This window comes from Scyliorhinus canicula, chromosome 7 (genome assembly GCF_902713615.1).
Source record: "Scyliorhinus canicula chromosome 7, sScyCan1.1, whole genome shotgun sequence".
Lineage (NCBI taxonomy): Eukaryota > Metazoa > Chordata > Chondrichthyes > Carcharhiniformes > Scyliorhinidae > Scyliorhinus > Scyliorhinus canicula.
In genome coordinates, this window is record NC_052152.1 from 110,667,722 (window position 1) to 110,681,240 (window position 13,519).

General features: G+C 43.1%; 1 protein-coding gene across 6 annotated transcripts in view; it reads right to left on the reverse strand.

Annotated features, from left to right (window-relative positions):
• Window positions 1-13,519, reverse strand: part of lrch1 (leucine-rich repeats and calponin homology (CH) domain containing 1) — a 234,882-nt gene that overhangs the window by 133,216 nt on the left and 88,147 nt on the right. For all 6 annotated transcript variants that reach the window (XR_005461324.1, XM_038802650.1, XM_038802649.1 and 3 more), the window contains exon 2: window positions 737-881. Coding sequence is in view for 5 of the 6 variants with exons in the window: in XM_038802650.1 (XP_038658578.1) it covers window positions 737-881 (145 nt within the window). In the remaining variant the exon portion in view is untranslated. The remainder of the gene's footprint in view (window positions 1-736; window positions 882-13,519) is intronic.

The following is a 13,519-nucleotide window of genomic DNA, read 5'->3' on the forward strand; positions in this document are numbered from 1 at the left end:
AAATGGAACAGAGCTAAAGAAAGGAAGAGGAAAACACAAACAGGAGCAGTAATGATCAACTGGCTGAAGTTATATTAGTACAAGACAGTAATGGCACTGTGAAAATATAAATTAATGCATTGCAATCACTTAGACACATAAAACATGCAAGGGCCTGGCACAGTGGAAAGTAAAGCAGGTGGAAAGGTAACAAAAACTGGCTTCAACAGCTTTGGAAATGAATGACACTTTGCTTGTGTATAGTTCCAGTGCCAGAGATAGGAAGGGGTTGGGGGGGGGGGGGGGGAGAGAGAGAGAGAGAGAGAGAGAGAGGAGTGAGGATGGCGCTTGTTTGAAGTAGGAGTTGAACTGATGAGGAGTCGGAGTGTCGGTCGGCAGCTTGGGGAGCAGTCCTGCAATGGCTCAATGAATGATAAAACATGGCCAAACTCCAGTTGGATCAAAATAAACCCAACTGGGGAAGTCCAGAAAAAGAACATAAAAGTATCAATGGCAAAGATGGCTAGAGGACAAACATTCAAAGTAAAGTCAAGTCTCAGAAACCCTAGAAGAACATTGTCCAGATTAAGTTTTAAAACAATAAAACTATTCCGGAAAATAAATAAACCGCTGTTTGCCCCACGCTACAGGAGTTGCGAAAATTACAAAATGAATTGTTCACAATGTAGATATAAATTCTTAATTCTCTAAGAGACACAAAACATACTGACCCTTTCAATTTTATCACTGAACTCACCTCAAGTTTAAATTGGTCAGCGTCTGCAGATTGATGATCGAGTCTGGAATGACTTTGATACAATTGTGATACAGATTTAACATTTCCAAGGAGACAAAGTGGCACAGTTCCAGTGGAATTTCACTCAGTCTGTTCTTTGACAGATCTGCCAAGAAAATAAAATGCGCATTTTAAAAGCAAGTTTTAAATGACATGGCAAAATAAATGGGCATGACACATGCTCCAGTACCCAGACTGTAGAACACATTACTCAATGTGATTTGTTACAAGGATGAATATAATTTCTCCAACATTTGGATGAAGCACTCTCAGCAACTGAAGAATACTTTTCCGTAAATTTAAAATACCAAGTCTGGTAGCCCAAAATCACTATTCCAAACATTCTTGTGTTCCTGAAAATTTAAAATAAATCCATGACACAATGGTCCACATTGAAATATGGTTTCAACTAATTTTCACTGTCCCTCCTTTCTTCAGGCAAGAGTACAGAGTACTCAACTATGAGTAATATCACCCTCACGGAAAGAGAAGACCAAACTCCAGAGTCCAAAGTAATTAAAGAGAACATTCAAGTATATAAAATATGAGCAAGTGGCACAGATAAAGCAACTGCAGAGTACCTGAAAGTACAGCATGAAACAGAACCAGAGATCAGCAAACAGTAGTGATTGAAAAGGAAAACAATTCTATTCAAGGGGTGTGAATGCCTGTGATGTGCTACCAAGGAAGTCAACTATTTACAACATTTCATTATACAAAGTACAATTTAATGCCAAGACCTGAGAAAGTTTCAATAGATCCTCGCTACAACTTTAACTCACTTCAAGGTTCATTCACAATCAGCTTCCAAAACTGTGATACATGAGGGAAAACGTATTTATCGATCAAAACTAATTAAGAGACACAGCAAATCTCTCTCAAAAATCGGAAACCTTACAGAAGAGATTAGTTTTCTGCTGATAATATTTAGGGCCAATAATCTTCCTGTGAGCTACATTTAGTCTATAATATTTGGAACCTGATTGTTATCTTTTGCAAAGGGAGATAATGATCCTTTCATTATGTTTCCTGCCACCTTTCTAGAAGTCCAAATCCAAACGGCAGATTTATGTTGTGCTGTGCTAGTAGGCTCAATGGCACACTGGAGAATATCAATACAGTTGGGTCCATAGGTATGGCTTTTTTTTTCAAATTTAAAAGACCCAATGCCTTTTCTTTCCAATTAAGGGGAAATTTAGTGTGGCCAATCTACCTACACTGCACATCTTTGAGTTGTGGGGGTGAGACCCATGCAGACACGGGGAGAATGTGCAAACCCCACACAGACAGTAACCTGGGGCCAGGATCGAACTGGGTCCTGGACGCGGTGAGGCAGCAGTTCTAACCACTGTGCCATCGTACCGCCAGGAATGGTTTGTTGTAACTACTTGATAGCCTCTTCTATTCTTAGTATATCGCAAAACTCTCGGGGTCAGGTATTGTCTTTGCTGTTGAATTTGGATCTTCGCAGAGTAATACTTCAGGCTGGTTGAGTCCATGCTCAATGTTCTTTCCACCTTGGCAGGTTTCCCTCCAGCTGAACACGTTCTGCCATCAATCCTTCTCATCGACACCTGTACAGTTTCTGACTTTGAATTTAAATAATTGAGCAGCTTTATATGCAAGTCAAGTTTTACCAGGTTGTTGAAGTCATTTTGCACAACCAAAAGGAGCCGTTAGCATTTAATGTCATTGTGGACAGTGCATCTCAAACTATCTGATGTGGCGGACCGGCAGTTTTTTTTTTCAATGTGCCAGGGACCGGTGAGCGAAACAAGCCAATCCAGGATTACTGTCTCTTTCTTTTCTGGAAACACTCCAAGTACCGGCAGACGATGGCTCGCGTACCGGCACCGGTACGCGTACCACACTTGAGAAGCACTGATTGTGGAGATATCTGCGATTCAGTCACTCTGAATGAAAGGCCATCGGCCTGAATAATTAGATTTCAGTGATGGCCAATGTATGATAAACGTGCTCGCCCCCTATTGTTTGGGATCCAGGGGAAAAATTGATGCTGCCTTCAATTAACCTGACTAAATAAGATGAACAATTCATCAGTGACTATCTCTGACACTTGGAAAACAGGTATACTGTGCCGATGTGGACGGTCGATGCTAAGGGCTTTTGCTAGTGCAGTTGCTTTAAAGCTTGATCAATTATGGTCATGTTATTTAACAGCATCCTTATATTGGTTTATGGAAATTATATGTTTACAGCAGGAGAAATGACCTAAACCATTGTGTGCAAGAACCAGGACATTCAAAGTAAAATAAGAGTTATTTGAATTGAGCGGGATGATTGAAAATCATATCTCATGCATTAACACATGAAACATGGCTGCAGTGTCTTATCCCATTTAATATTTTTTCACCCCTAATTGCACCTAAAGCACAATTCAGAATATCCTTGTATAACAAGTCACGCATACCAACCACAGTTCACTCAGAATCACTGGAAGATGTCTTCATAAGTCAAAAGAATTATAATCAGCAATAACCCACTCTCACAATTATGATTCTTCCCTATGTCAATTCTTCTTGCAAAGCACTCAATACAACTGCCCTGAACAGATTAAGATGTCAGATTTGGGTATCAGCCATGGGTCAGTTTATAGCAGTGCTTTTCAAACTTTTTTCCCCCAGGACCCACTTTTGTCAACTTGGCGACCTTTGGGACCTTCATTCGAGTCTAGATCGTCTCTAGCAATTGTCCTTATTTCATCTCTTATTAACACCGCTACCCCAGTACCTCGCCCTTCCGAAAGGTCAAATATCCCTGAACATTATGTTTCCAGTTTTGATCTTGCTGTAACTATGTCTCTGTAATGACTATGAGATCATATCCATTTATCTCGATTTGCACCGTCAATTCGTCCACCTTATTCCGAATGCTTTGTGCATTAAGATACAAAAACTTTAGGCTTGTCTTTTTGGCATTTTTAATCATCCTAACTTTTCTTTGTACAGTGTCCATATTTGCCTCTCATCCTTGATTACCCCGTCTACCATTTTTGCATTTTACTGTTCTTTATTACTGTCCTTACTTCTCTTTCCCTTGTCAGCATGCTTAGGTTCACAACTCCCCGCCATTCCTGTTTAAAGGATGGTGGAAATATTGAACTCTTTCCCATAAACAACTGTTAGAGCTGGGGGTTAACAGGAAACTTCCAAACTGAAACTGCTGACTTTGAATAATAAGTATTTTAAGGATTATAACACGAAGATGAGTAAATGGAATTGAAAGGCAGACCAGTCATGATCTCATTAAATGGCATAACAGACATGAGGAAGAATAGTTTATTTCTGTTCCTACATTCCAATTTTACTGGACTGACTCCCCCACTCTTCCCTCATAAAGAAATAATAAATCTGGGGGTGGAATAGAACCGAGGCGTCATGCTTTTGTTGTTATAATTACATAAGTTATAGCTATTAGGGGCTGGTTTAGTACAGTAGGATGAACAGCTGGCAAGGACAGCATTTACTGCTCATCCCTAATTGCTCGAGAAGATACTGGCGGACCACCACCTTGAACTGCTGCAGTCCATGTGGTGTATGAATGCCCACAGTGCTGTTAGGAAGGGAGTGCCAGGTATTTGACTCATCGGCAGTAAAAAAACAGCAGTAAAGTTCCAAGTCAGGATGACGTGTGGCTTGGAGGAGAACTTGCAGGTGGTGCTGTTCCCTCGCATCTGCTGCCCTTGTCCTTCTGGAGGTTGCAGGTTTGGAAGCTATCAAAAGAGACTTGTCAAGTTGCTGCAGTGCATCTTGTATATAATACACACTGCTGCCACCCTGTATTGGTGGCTGAGAGGGTCAATGTGTAAGATGCTGATAAAGCTTTGTGCTGAATGTTGCTGAAATTCTTGAATATTACTGGAGCTGCATTCATCCAGGCAAAGGAAAGTATTCCATTACACTCCTAACTTGTGCCTTGTATATGGTGGACAGGCAATCAGGTGGAGAGTTTCTCTCTGCTGAATTCCCAGCCTTTGACCTGCTCTTGTAGCCACATTGTTTACATTGTGGGACCAGTTCAGTTTCTGGTCGATGACATGCCCAAGGTTGCTGATAGTGGGCGATTCAATGACGCTAATGTTGCTGAGCATGAAGGGGAGATGATTAGTTTGTATCTTGTTGAAGATGGTCATTGCCTCGCACTTGTATGGCACGAATGTTACTGGCCACTTATCAGCCAAAATCTGGATGCTGTCCACACCTCACTGGCATGGACTGCTTCAGTACATCTGTGGAGCTATAAAATTGGACTGAACAATGTGCAATCATTGGCAAATATCCCCACTTCTGACCTTATGATGGAAGGAAGGTCATTGATGAAACAGCTGAAGATATTGGGCTTGGAACACTACTCTGCGAAACTCCTGTAGCGATATCCTGAGACAGAGATGACTGACCTCCAACAACCACAATTATTTTCCTTCTTTGTGCCAGGTTTGATTCCAACCAATGTAGACTTTCTACGATTCCCATTGACTTCAGTTTTGCTTGGACTCCTTGCTACCACACTCAGTCAAATACTGCCTTGATGCCAAAGGCAGCAGTCACTCTCTCCTCACCTCTTGATTTCAGCTCTTTAGTATGTCTGGAGCTGGCATCATTAAGTGCCATTGCAGTGAAGCTGAAATCAAGAGCTGGAAAGAAGGGCTACATGGACTTTTAGTAACCCCATCTGCACCAAACATAAAAAGTTCAGCTTGAGAAACAATGCAATCGACTCTGCATGACCTACATTCTTGTCAGCTCCTGGCACTTTTTTCAATAATTAACTCCACTTGTGTGCAGCCAAAGATCATTATTTTTTAATTTAATTTCAGTCAAAATCTTTGCTTCAAGCAAAAACAAATTTTATGAGATAATTTAATTGCTTAATTCCGATAGTACTGAATGCCCTCAGGATCCTGCATACCCCGCAACCAGTGTTTTTCAAACTTTTTTGTCTGGGACCCATTTTTACCAGCCGACCATCCTTCGGGACCCACGCCGGCCGACCTCCGTGACCCATGGGGCCAATCCTCAGGACCCACTCCGGCCGACCTCCGTGACCCACTCCAGCCGACCTTCGCGACCCACGCCAGCTGACCTTCGCGACCCACGCCAGCCGACCTTCGCGACCCACGCCGGCCGACCTTCGCGACCCACGCCGGCCGACCTTCGCGACCCACCATTTTGACTTACCTTTAATGAGAAAGGTGAGCCTTCTTGGTCCTCATGATCTCAATTGCTTTGTTATTCAATGTTATATTTCTGCTACTGACTGTTTAGCACAGTGCTAAATCGCTGGCTTTGAAAGCAGACGAAGGCAGGCCAGCAGCACGGTTCAATCCCCGTACCAGCCTCCCCGAACAGGCGCCAGAATGTGGCGACTAGGGGCTTTTCACAGTAACTTCATTTGAAGCCTACTTGTGACAATAAGCAATATTCATTTCATTCATTCATTCATTTAAGATCTCACTGCATTAGTCTTCAAATGTCTTTGAAATTTTGAGGGTTTTAAACTTTCATTTGCTGGTGCTTCCTTGCATATAACATATGTGAACTTTGAATCCTGATTTGCAATGGCACAATTGATAGACCCACACCTAAAGTAATCATCTTTCTGCTGCTTTGTTTCTGGTTTCAGTTTCTTCTTCATGAGTCGTTCATACTAGCACTGCTGGCAGCTGCAAAAAGGAGAAATCGCCCTCACGTGCCCAGAACATGTGACATCAGTCTACGGAGCGTATGACCTACTCTCTGCCGCCACTCAAGGCAGGAAGACTCCAGCGATTTTAAAAAAAATGCTCCTGAGTCAGTGCTCTGACGTCAGGAGGAGGTGTTCTGCCATGCTGTGCTCTGGGCTTGCACGCTGCTGAGGGGACATGCATTCGTGGAACATCGGTATTCTGAAAGCCAGCATTTTTAAAAAGCCGGTTGCGCCATTGAGCACTTCTTCCTGCGATCAGGAACGTTGTGACACATAGCCCCGCAACCCTCCCGACATCTGCCCGGGTCGCGACCCTCGGTTTGATAATGACTGCCATAACCAACGTTGTCGTCTCCTGGAAAAGAGTGAGGTATTTCATTTCTATCAACTTGTGGGGGCAGCACGGTGGCACTGCTGCCTCATGGCGCCGAGGACCCTGGTTCTATCCTGGCCCCGGGTCACTGTCCATGTGGAGTTTGCACATTCTCCCCGTGTCTGCTAGGGTCTCACCCCTACAACCCAAAGATGTGCAAGGTCCATGGATTGGCCACGCTAAATTGTCCCTTAATTGGGAAAAGAAATAATTGGCTACTCTAAAAATTTTTAAAAACAGGAGGAAATTGCAGCTCATCCAAGATGGGATATCGGATGAGTAGTCTGACAAAATACCAGAAAGGGTGGAATCAGGAGGTAGAGCTGGAGGTAGAGCTGGGTGTCATCAATTTATGTGCGGAAGTTAATTCCATGGCTTTGGACAATTTCTCCAAGGAGTACCATGTAGATGTGAAAAAGGGCAGATCCCTGAATGACTGTGGACATAATAGGGTGTCATGGGAGGGAGGGCAGGTATTTAGCTTTGGTTAAATTGGTTCGGTAAAGTGTAAGCTGGTAGCCCACTGAACTGGATAAGAACAGGGTGCTGAGGAAGGAAGATGGTGAAGTCAGCTGTGACAAAGGTTGCAAAATAAATCGAGGAGGAAGAGGACTGATCACGTAACACTCACACAAAGGGTGTCATTTGTGACATTTCAGTTCTCATAGCAGAGCAGAAACCTGATTTATCTATTCTTCCTCATCCTTTCATCCGTCACTTTTATGATATTGCCCTGTTACGTCTATTATATTGATCGGTGTTATTCTAGTGAAAAATCCAATTTCATACTAGTTACTTCCTCATACCAGAATCTAGTTTGCATCCACAGTAAAGTCTCAATCTCGTTCCACATGGTGTGGTGCCCAACAGTGCACACAGTATTATAACCAAAGTCTTGTTCTATATACATTTGTTCTTCTCTCCTGCCTCATATTTTTGAGATTGAGCCTGGCTTTTAATTTTTTTTTTACAACCTTATCACCCTAAGGCGCTGCATGTTCATAACCCCATATGCCTCTGCTTATCCACAGCACTGATTCTCACCCAAATCCTTCCCCATTGTTTTATTTCATAATCTGGTGTGGTGCCTTGTCAAAGATTTGCTAAAGTTCACTAATGCATCCATCCATTGAATTTTCCATCTACCACTTCTGTTACCTCCCCAAACAAGTCGTAAGTCTGTTATTTGTTTTTAATTTGTACTATCGTGGGATGTGGACATTGCTGGCAAGGCCAGCATTTGTTGCCTAGTCCTAATCAGATTTGAACCAAGCAGCTTGCTCGGCCATTTTGGAGGGCAGTAAGAGTCAACCACATTACTGTGGGCCTGGAGTAACCTGTAGGCCAAACCAGGTAAGGACAGCAGATTTCCTTCCCTAACAACATGAGATGAGCTTTTATGACAATAGTTTCATGGTCACCATTACTGAGACTCACTTTCAATTCCAGCTTTGAATTAGATTTAAATCCTATCAGTTGCCGTGGTGGGATTTGAATTTATGTCCCCAGAGCATTAGCGCAGGCCTCTGGATTATTGTTGAGTGACGTTACCACTTAACCACCACTCTGAATTGTGCACAATAATCCCTTTTGAAATGTGTGCAGGTTGCTTCAAACTATTTTTGGACTGAGTTCAACCAAGAAAATAGAAATTAGCTTCTCATGCAAACTGAGCCAAGATCTGTAAATCCACCAAAATCTCTCTTTCTACTCCTTCAGGTGTTTCCAGTTCTCTCTTCCTCCTTCACTGCTTACTATACATCTCTGTCTGCTTCATTGTCCTCATCTGCTTGTTTGTCTTTCCATCACTTCCATCCCTCTTCTCCACACCTGCCTCACTCTCTCTGCTACATCGCTTCTGTCCACTTCTGTCTCTCCATCTCCGTCCACTGCCCCATGGGGTTGGTATTTGGCATTACTGCTCAACTTGAGATTGCTAGCTCTAAAGAAAATTGAACAACTGAACTTATTCTTAATTAAAAACAAAATGCGACAGATGCTGGAAATCTGAAATAAAAACGAACAAGTGCTGGGAAAGCTCAGCATGTCTGGTGGCATCTAGGGGGAGAACATCCTGAAGAATCATATTGGACTTGAAAAGTTAACTCTCTCTCCCCGCAAATATAGCCAGAACTGCTGATCTTTTCCAGAATTTTCTGTTTTTATTACTTATTCTTAATAGGTGGCTGCCAGCAGACATATTTCATCAACTGGTTAGTCACTGGAGTTTTCAGGCAAGTCTTCATTTCAGTAAATCAGTCATTTTAGTCTTGTGTGGAAAATTTCAAGGAGTGACACAACAAATGCAAGACTTTGAAATAAATGGATATATTTTAAGTGAAAGGTTTGAATTATTTCCTTTATGATGCTAGCATCGTCCTCATAATCATTCTTATATCATTAAAGCTTTTATTCCACTAACCTGGAAATCTAGCTAAACCTTCCTATCCAGAACCAATCAAATCAGGTCAGGTTCTCACTCCAAAGACCAGCCAGATGAAGTATTCTATCCCATTTCCCCAAAAAACCTTTCATAACTCCATGATCTTATCAGCAGCAACAAACTCAGACCCATTCTTAATCTATTACAGTAGATTTGGTGGGTTCCAGAAAATGGGAAGACAAGATCTCTGATGGTGAACGGGCAAAAATGAATAGTCACTCCTGTACATTGCAGGAAATTCCACCATTTTCCAAAGAAAACTGTCTGGATGTTTCTGGCTCTGCCCACTCGAAGAATTACAAGATAGTTTTGCTATTCACGCTTCCACTGTTCAAAGGGTTGATTGTGCCTTGAATAGACTGCTCACAGTATGTTATTCCTAGGCTCTTGTTGCATCCACAAACTCAGGACTGATCTTACAAACATGCTTACATAACTTGGAAGTTCAGAATTCTTTTTGAATTGAGTATTCTATTTGACTGTGTTAGAGAAAAGCAAGGACAATGCTTCCATATAGTATGCATTATTCAAACATCAATGCAGCTCAAATCCACACAGCCACATAGGATCATAGAATTCGTACAGTGTAGGAAGCTGCCATTCAGCCTATTGCGACCCTCTGAAAGAGCCCCCTTGCTAGGCCCACTCTAGGCCCCACCTTATCCCCATAACCCCACCTAACTTGCACATCCCTGGACACTAAGGGGCAATTTAGCACGGCCAAACCACCTAACCTGCACATCTTTGGACTGTGGGAGGAAACCAACAGGCACAGGGAGAATGTTCAAACTCCACACAGACTGTCACCCAGGGCTGGAATCAAACCCAGGATCCTGGTGCTGTGAGGCAGCAATGCTAACCACTGTGCCACCCCAACAAGTTGGGGTTAGTTCCTTTAGCAGCTTACAGTGGAATAGGTAGGAGTGTGCTGAACAACAATAGCTGATTTACAAGCATCATGTGAACCTAAAAACAGTTTCTGTAGATTTGAAAATGAAAATCGCTTGTCACGAGTAGGCTTCAATGAAGTTACTGTGAAAAGATTTGCTACCATAGACATAGAACAGTACAGCACAGAACAGGCCCTTCGGCCCTCGATGTTGTGCCGAGCAATGATCATCCTACTCAAACCCACGTATCCACCCTATACCAGTAACCCCACCCAAGGTCGCAATCAAACATGGGTCCCTGATGCTGTGAGGCAGTGGTACTAACCACTGTGCTGCACTGTCAGTTAACAGTTCCATTCTGGCTTTCATTTTCCGGCCAGGGCGTCTTTCTCCATATTTGGGAAAGGTCCAATGAACGAGCTCTGCAAATTCTGCAGGCTTTGCGTTTGTGACCAAGCTGAACATTAGGCGGGAAAAACAACTGGCAGCCAGGAGAGCTCACAATGGATAATTACATTTGTTGGGAATGGCACACTGTCTTACCAACTTGTTTGGAACCCTTGAAGCAACTCTAAAGTTGATGGGTACTGTGCATCATAATTTGCAAAAGGCTTTTTGATAACAGAAGGCTGTTAAACTAGGTGGAGTTCTGTGAGATTAGCTTAAACAAATTGCTTCCACTGGCGAATGTGGAAGGTAGTTTATGAATGAAAGCAGCTCTGGATATAGTCTGGTCACTAGAGGAGTCTTGCAGAGGTTGGTGTGTTAGGTCCACTCCTCTTCATCGTATCAATCAATAATTTTCCTGAAGGCATTGGATGAACAATTCTTAGGTTTGTTGGTGTGTGCAGGGGTTAAGGCCTCAGATGAAATAAGGAGAGTTCAAGGCTGATCTGGACACAGTTGCCAGGTGGGGGAAGGAGAGGTGTGTATTCAATGTGAATAAATGCAACCTCATGTATTTCAGACACGTTGACACCACTCAGGATTAAAGCTGTGGTAAGGGCGAAGGATTCAGTTTGCCAAATACTCAAGTTCCATGAGAGATGTTAGTGGCAGGGTAAGTGAACAGCATGTGCTGTCAGCATAGTTCAACATGAAACTACAACTCAAGTATTTGCCTCATAAAAGACCTTTGCACAGCTATATATAGATTACTGTGCCAGGTTTTATTTGTCCCACAGGATGGGAAATATCGAGACATGGTGAAGCTGCAGAGCAATGTCACCAGAATGATGGTAAGTCACTGGATTCATTGCTACAATTGAACTGGGGATTTTTTCATTGGAGAAGTGCAGATATGACTAAACCTTTAACATGATGAAAGGAATAGATTAAATTCTAGTAGGTTGGCTATTTGAGCTGGGTAGGGAGGGAAGGACAAGTGGACATCAGGAGAAAATACTGAAGTCTTAAAATTAGACTGGCCGTGGGAGCACTTTCCAGAATGGGTTGTCTGTATAGATTTATCATAAATCTTCAAAAATGGGCTGGATGAACCAACATGGTGGAATGGACCAGGGCTAGTTATGATTACAGTAAAAGTCTTACAACACCAGGTTAAAGTTCAACAGGTTTGTTTCAAACCTGAGGAAGGAGCTGCGCTCCGAAAGCTCGTGTTTGAAACAAACCTGTTGGACTTTAACCTGGTGTTGTAAGACTTCTACTGTGCTCACCCCAGTCCAACGCCGGCATCTCCACATCATAGTTATGATTAGTGATATCAGTCACCCTAGTTTTGCATTGCCCAGGGGATTATGAGTTTGGGGAATGATGATAGTGTATGAAACCGTGGTCTCTGCTGCATACTTCATTTCCTTCACCCCACCATCCACAACTTGCTTTCAGCTGTCTCGGCCCTAGGTTCTGGAATTCCTTCCCCAAAAGTCTTTGCCTCTCTCCGTTTAAGATGTGTTTAGTCACCTATCTGAATATTTCCCCTTTGGCTCTTTGTTTTATTCTGCTCCTGAAAGGCACCTTGGAATATTTTCTTACAACAACTTTGATTTATACGGCACCTTTATCAGAATAAAACATACAAGGTGCTTCACAGAAAGAAAGAAAGAAAATTACAGCACAGGAACAGGCCCTTCGGCCCTCCCAGCCTGCTCAATCCAGATCCTTTATCTAAACCTGTCTCCTATTTTCCAAGGTCTACTTCCCTCTGTTCCCGCCCATTCATATACCTGTCTAGATGCTTCTTAAATGATGCTATCGTGCCCGCCTCTACCACCTCCGCTGGTAAAGCGTTCCAGGCACCCACCACCCTCTGCGTAAAAAACTTTCCACGCACATCTCCCTTAAACTTTCCCCCTCTCACTTTGAAATCGTGACCCCTTGTAACTGACCTCCCCACTCTTGGGAAAAGCTTATTGCTATCCACCCTGTCCATACCTCTCATAATTTTGTAGACCTCAATCAGGTCCCCCCCTCAACCTCCGTCTTTCCAACGAAAACAATCCTAATCTACTCAACCTTTCTTCATAGCTAGCACCCTCCATACCAGGCAACATCCTGGTGAACCTCCTCTGCACCCTCTCCAAGGCATCCACATCCTTCTGGTAATGTGGCGACCAGAACTGCACGCAGTATTCCAAATGTGGCCGAACCAAAGTCCTATACAACTGTAACATGACCTGCCCACTCTTGTACTCAATACCCCGTCCGATGAAGGCAAGCATGCTGTATGCCTTTTAGACTACTCTATCAACCTGCGTTGCCACCTTCAGGGTATAATGGACCTGAACTCCCAGATCTCTCTGCACATCAATTTTCCCCAGGACACTTCCATTGACCATATAGTCCGCTCTTGAATTTGATCTTCCAAAATGCATCACCTCGCATTTGCCTGGATTGAACTCCATCTGCCATTTCTCTGCCCAACTCTCCAATCTATCTATATTTTGTTGTATTCTCTGACAGTCCTCCTCACTATCTGCAACTCCACCAATCTTAGTATCATCTGCAGGAACCTGATCAAGCAAAATCGGACACCGACAAGCAGATATTAGGACAACTGGTCAAAATAATTGTCGAAGAGGTAGGTTGTAAGAAGTGACTTAGAAGAAGACAGAGGGGTAGAGGGAAGAAATTTCCTTCAGGTGCTTAGGGTCTAAGCAGCTGAAGGACACAGTCACTAATTAAACTCAGCACCCTTCCGGTGGTGGCCATGAGCTGAGCAGTCGCACAAAAGGTGGCTCCCGCTGGTAAACATTTTGGACTCTTTCAACCCAGTAAACGGGCACCGCAATTGGAAAACATTGGAGGAAACAGATCCTCATCAATAGCTCTGCCAGTGTGGAATGTTAATGGGTTACCAAACAAGACTTAAA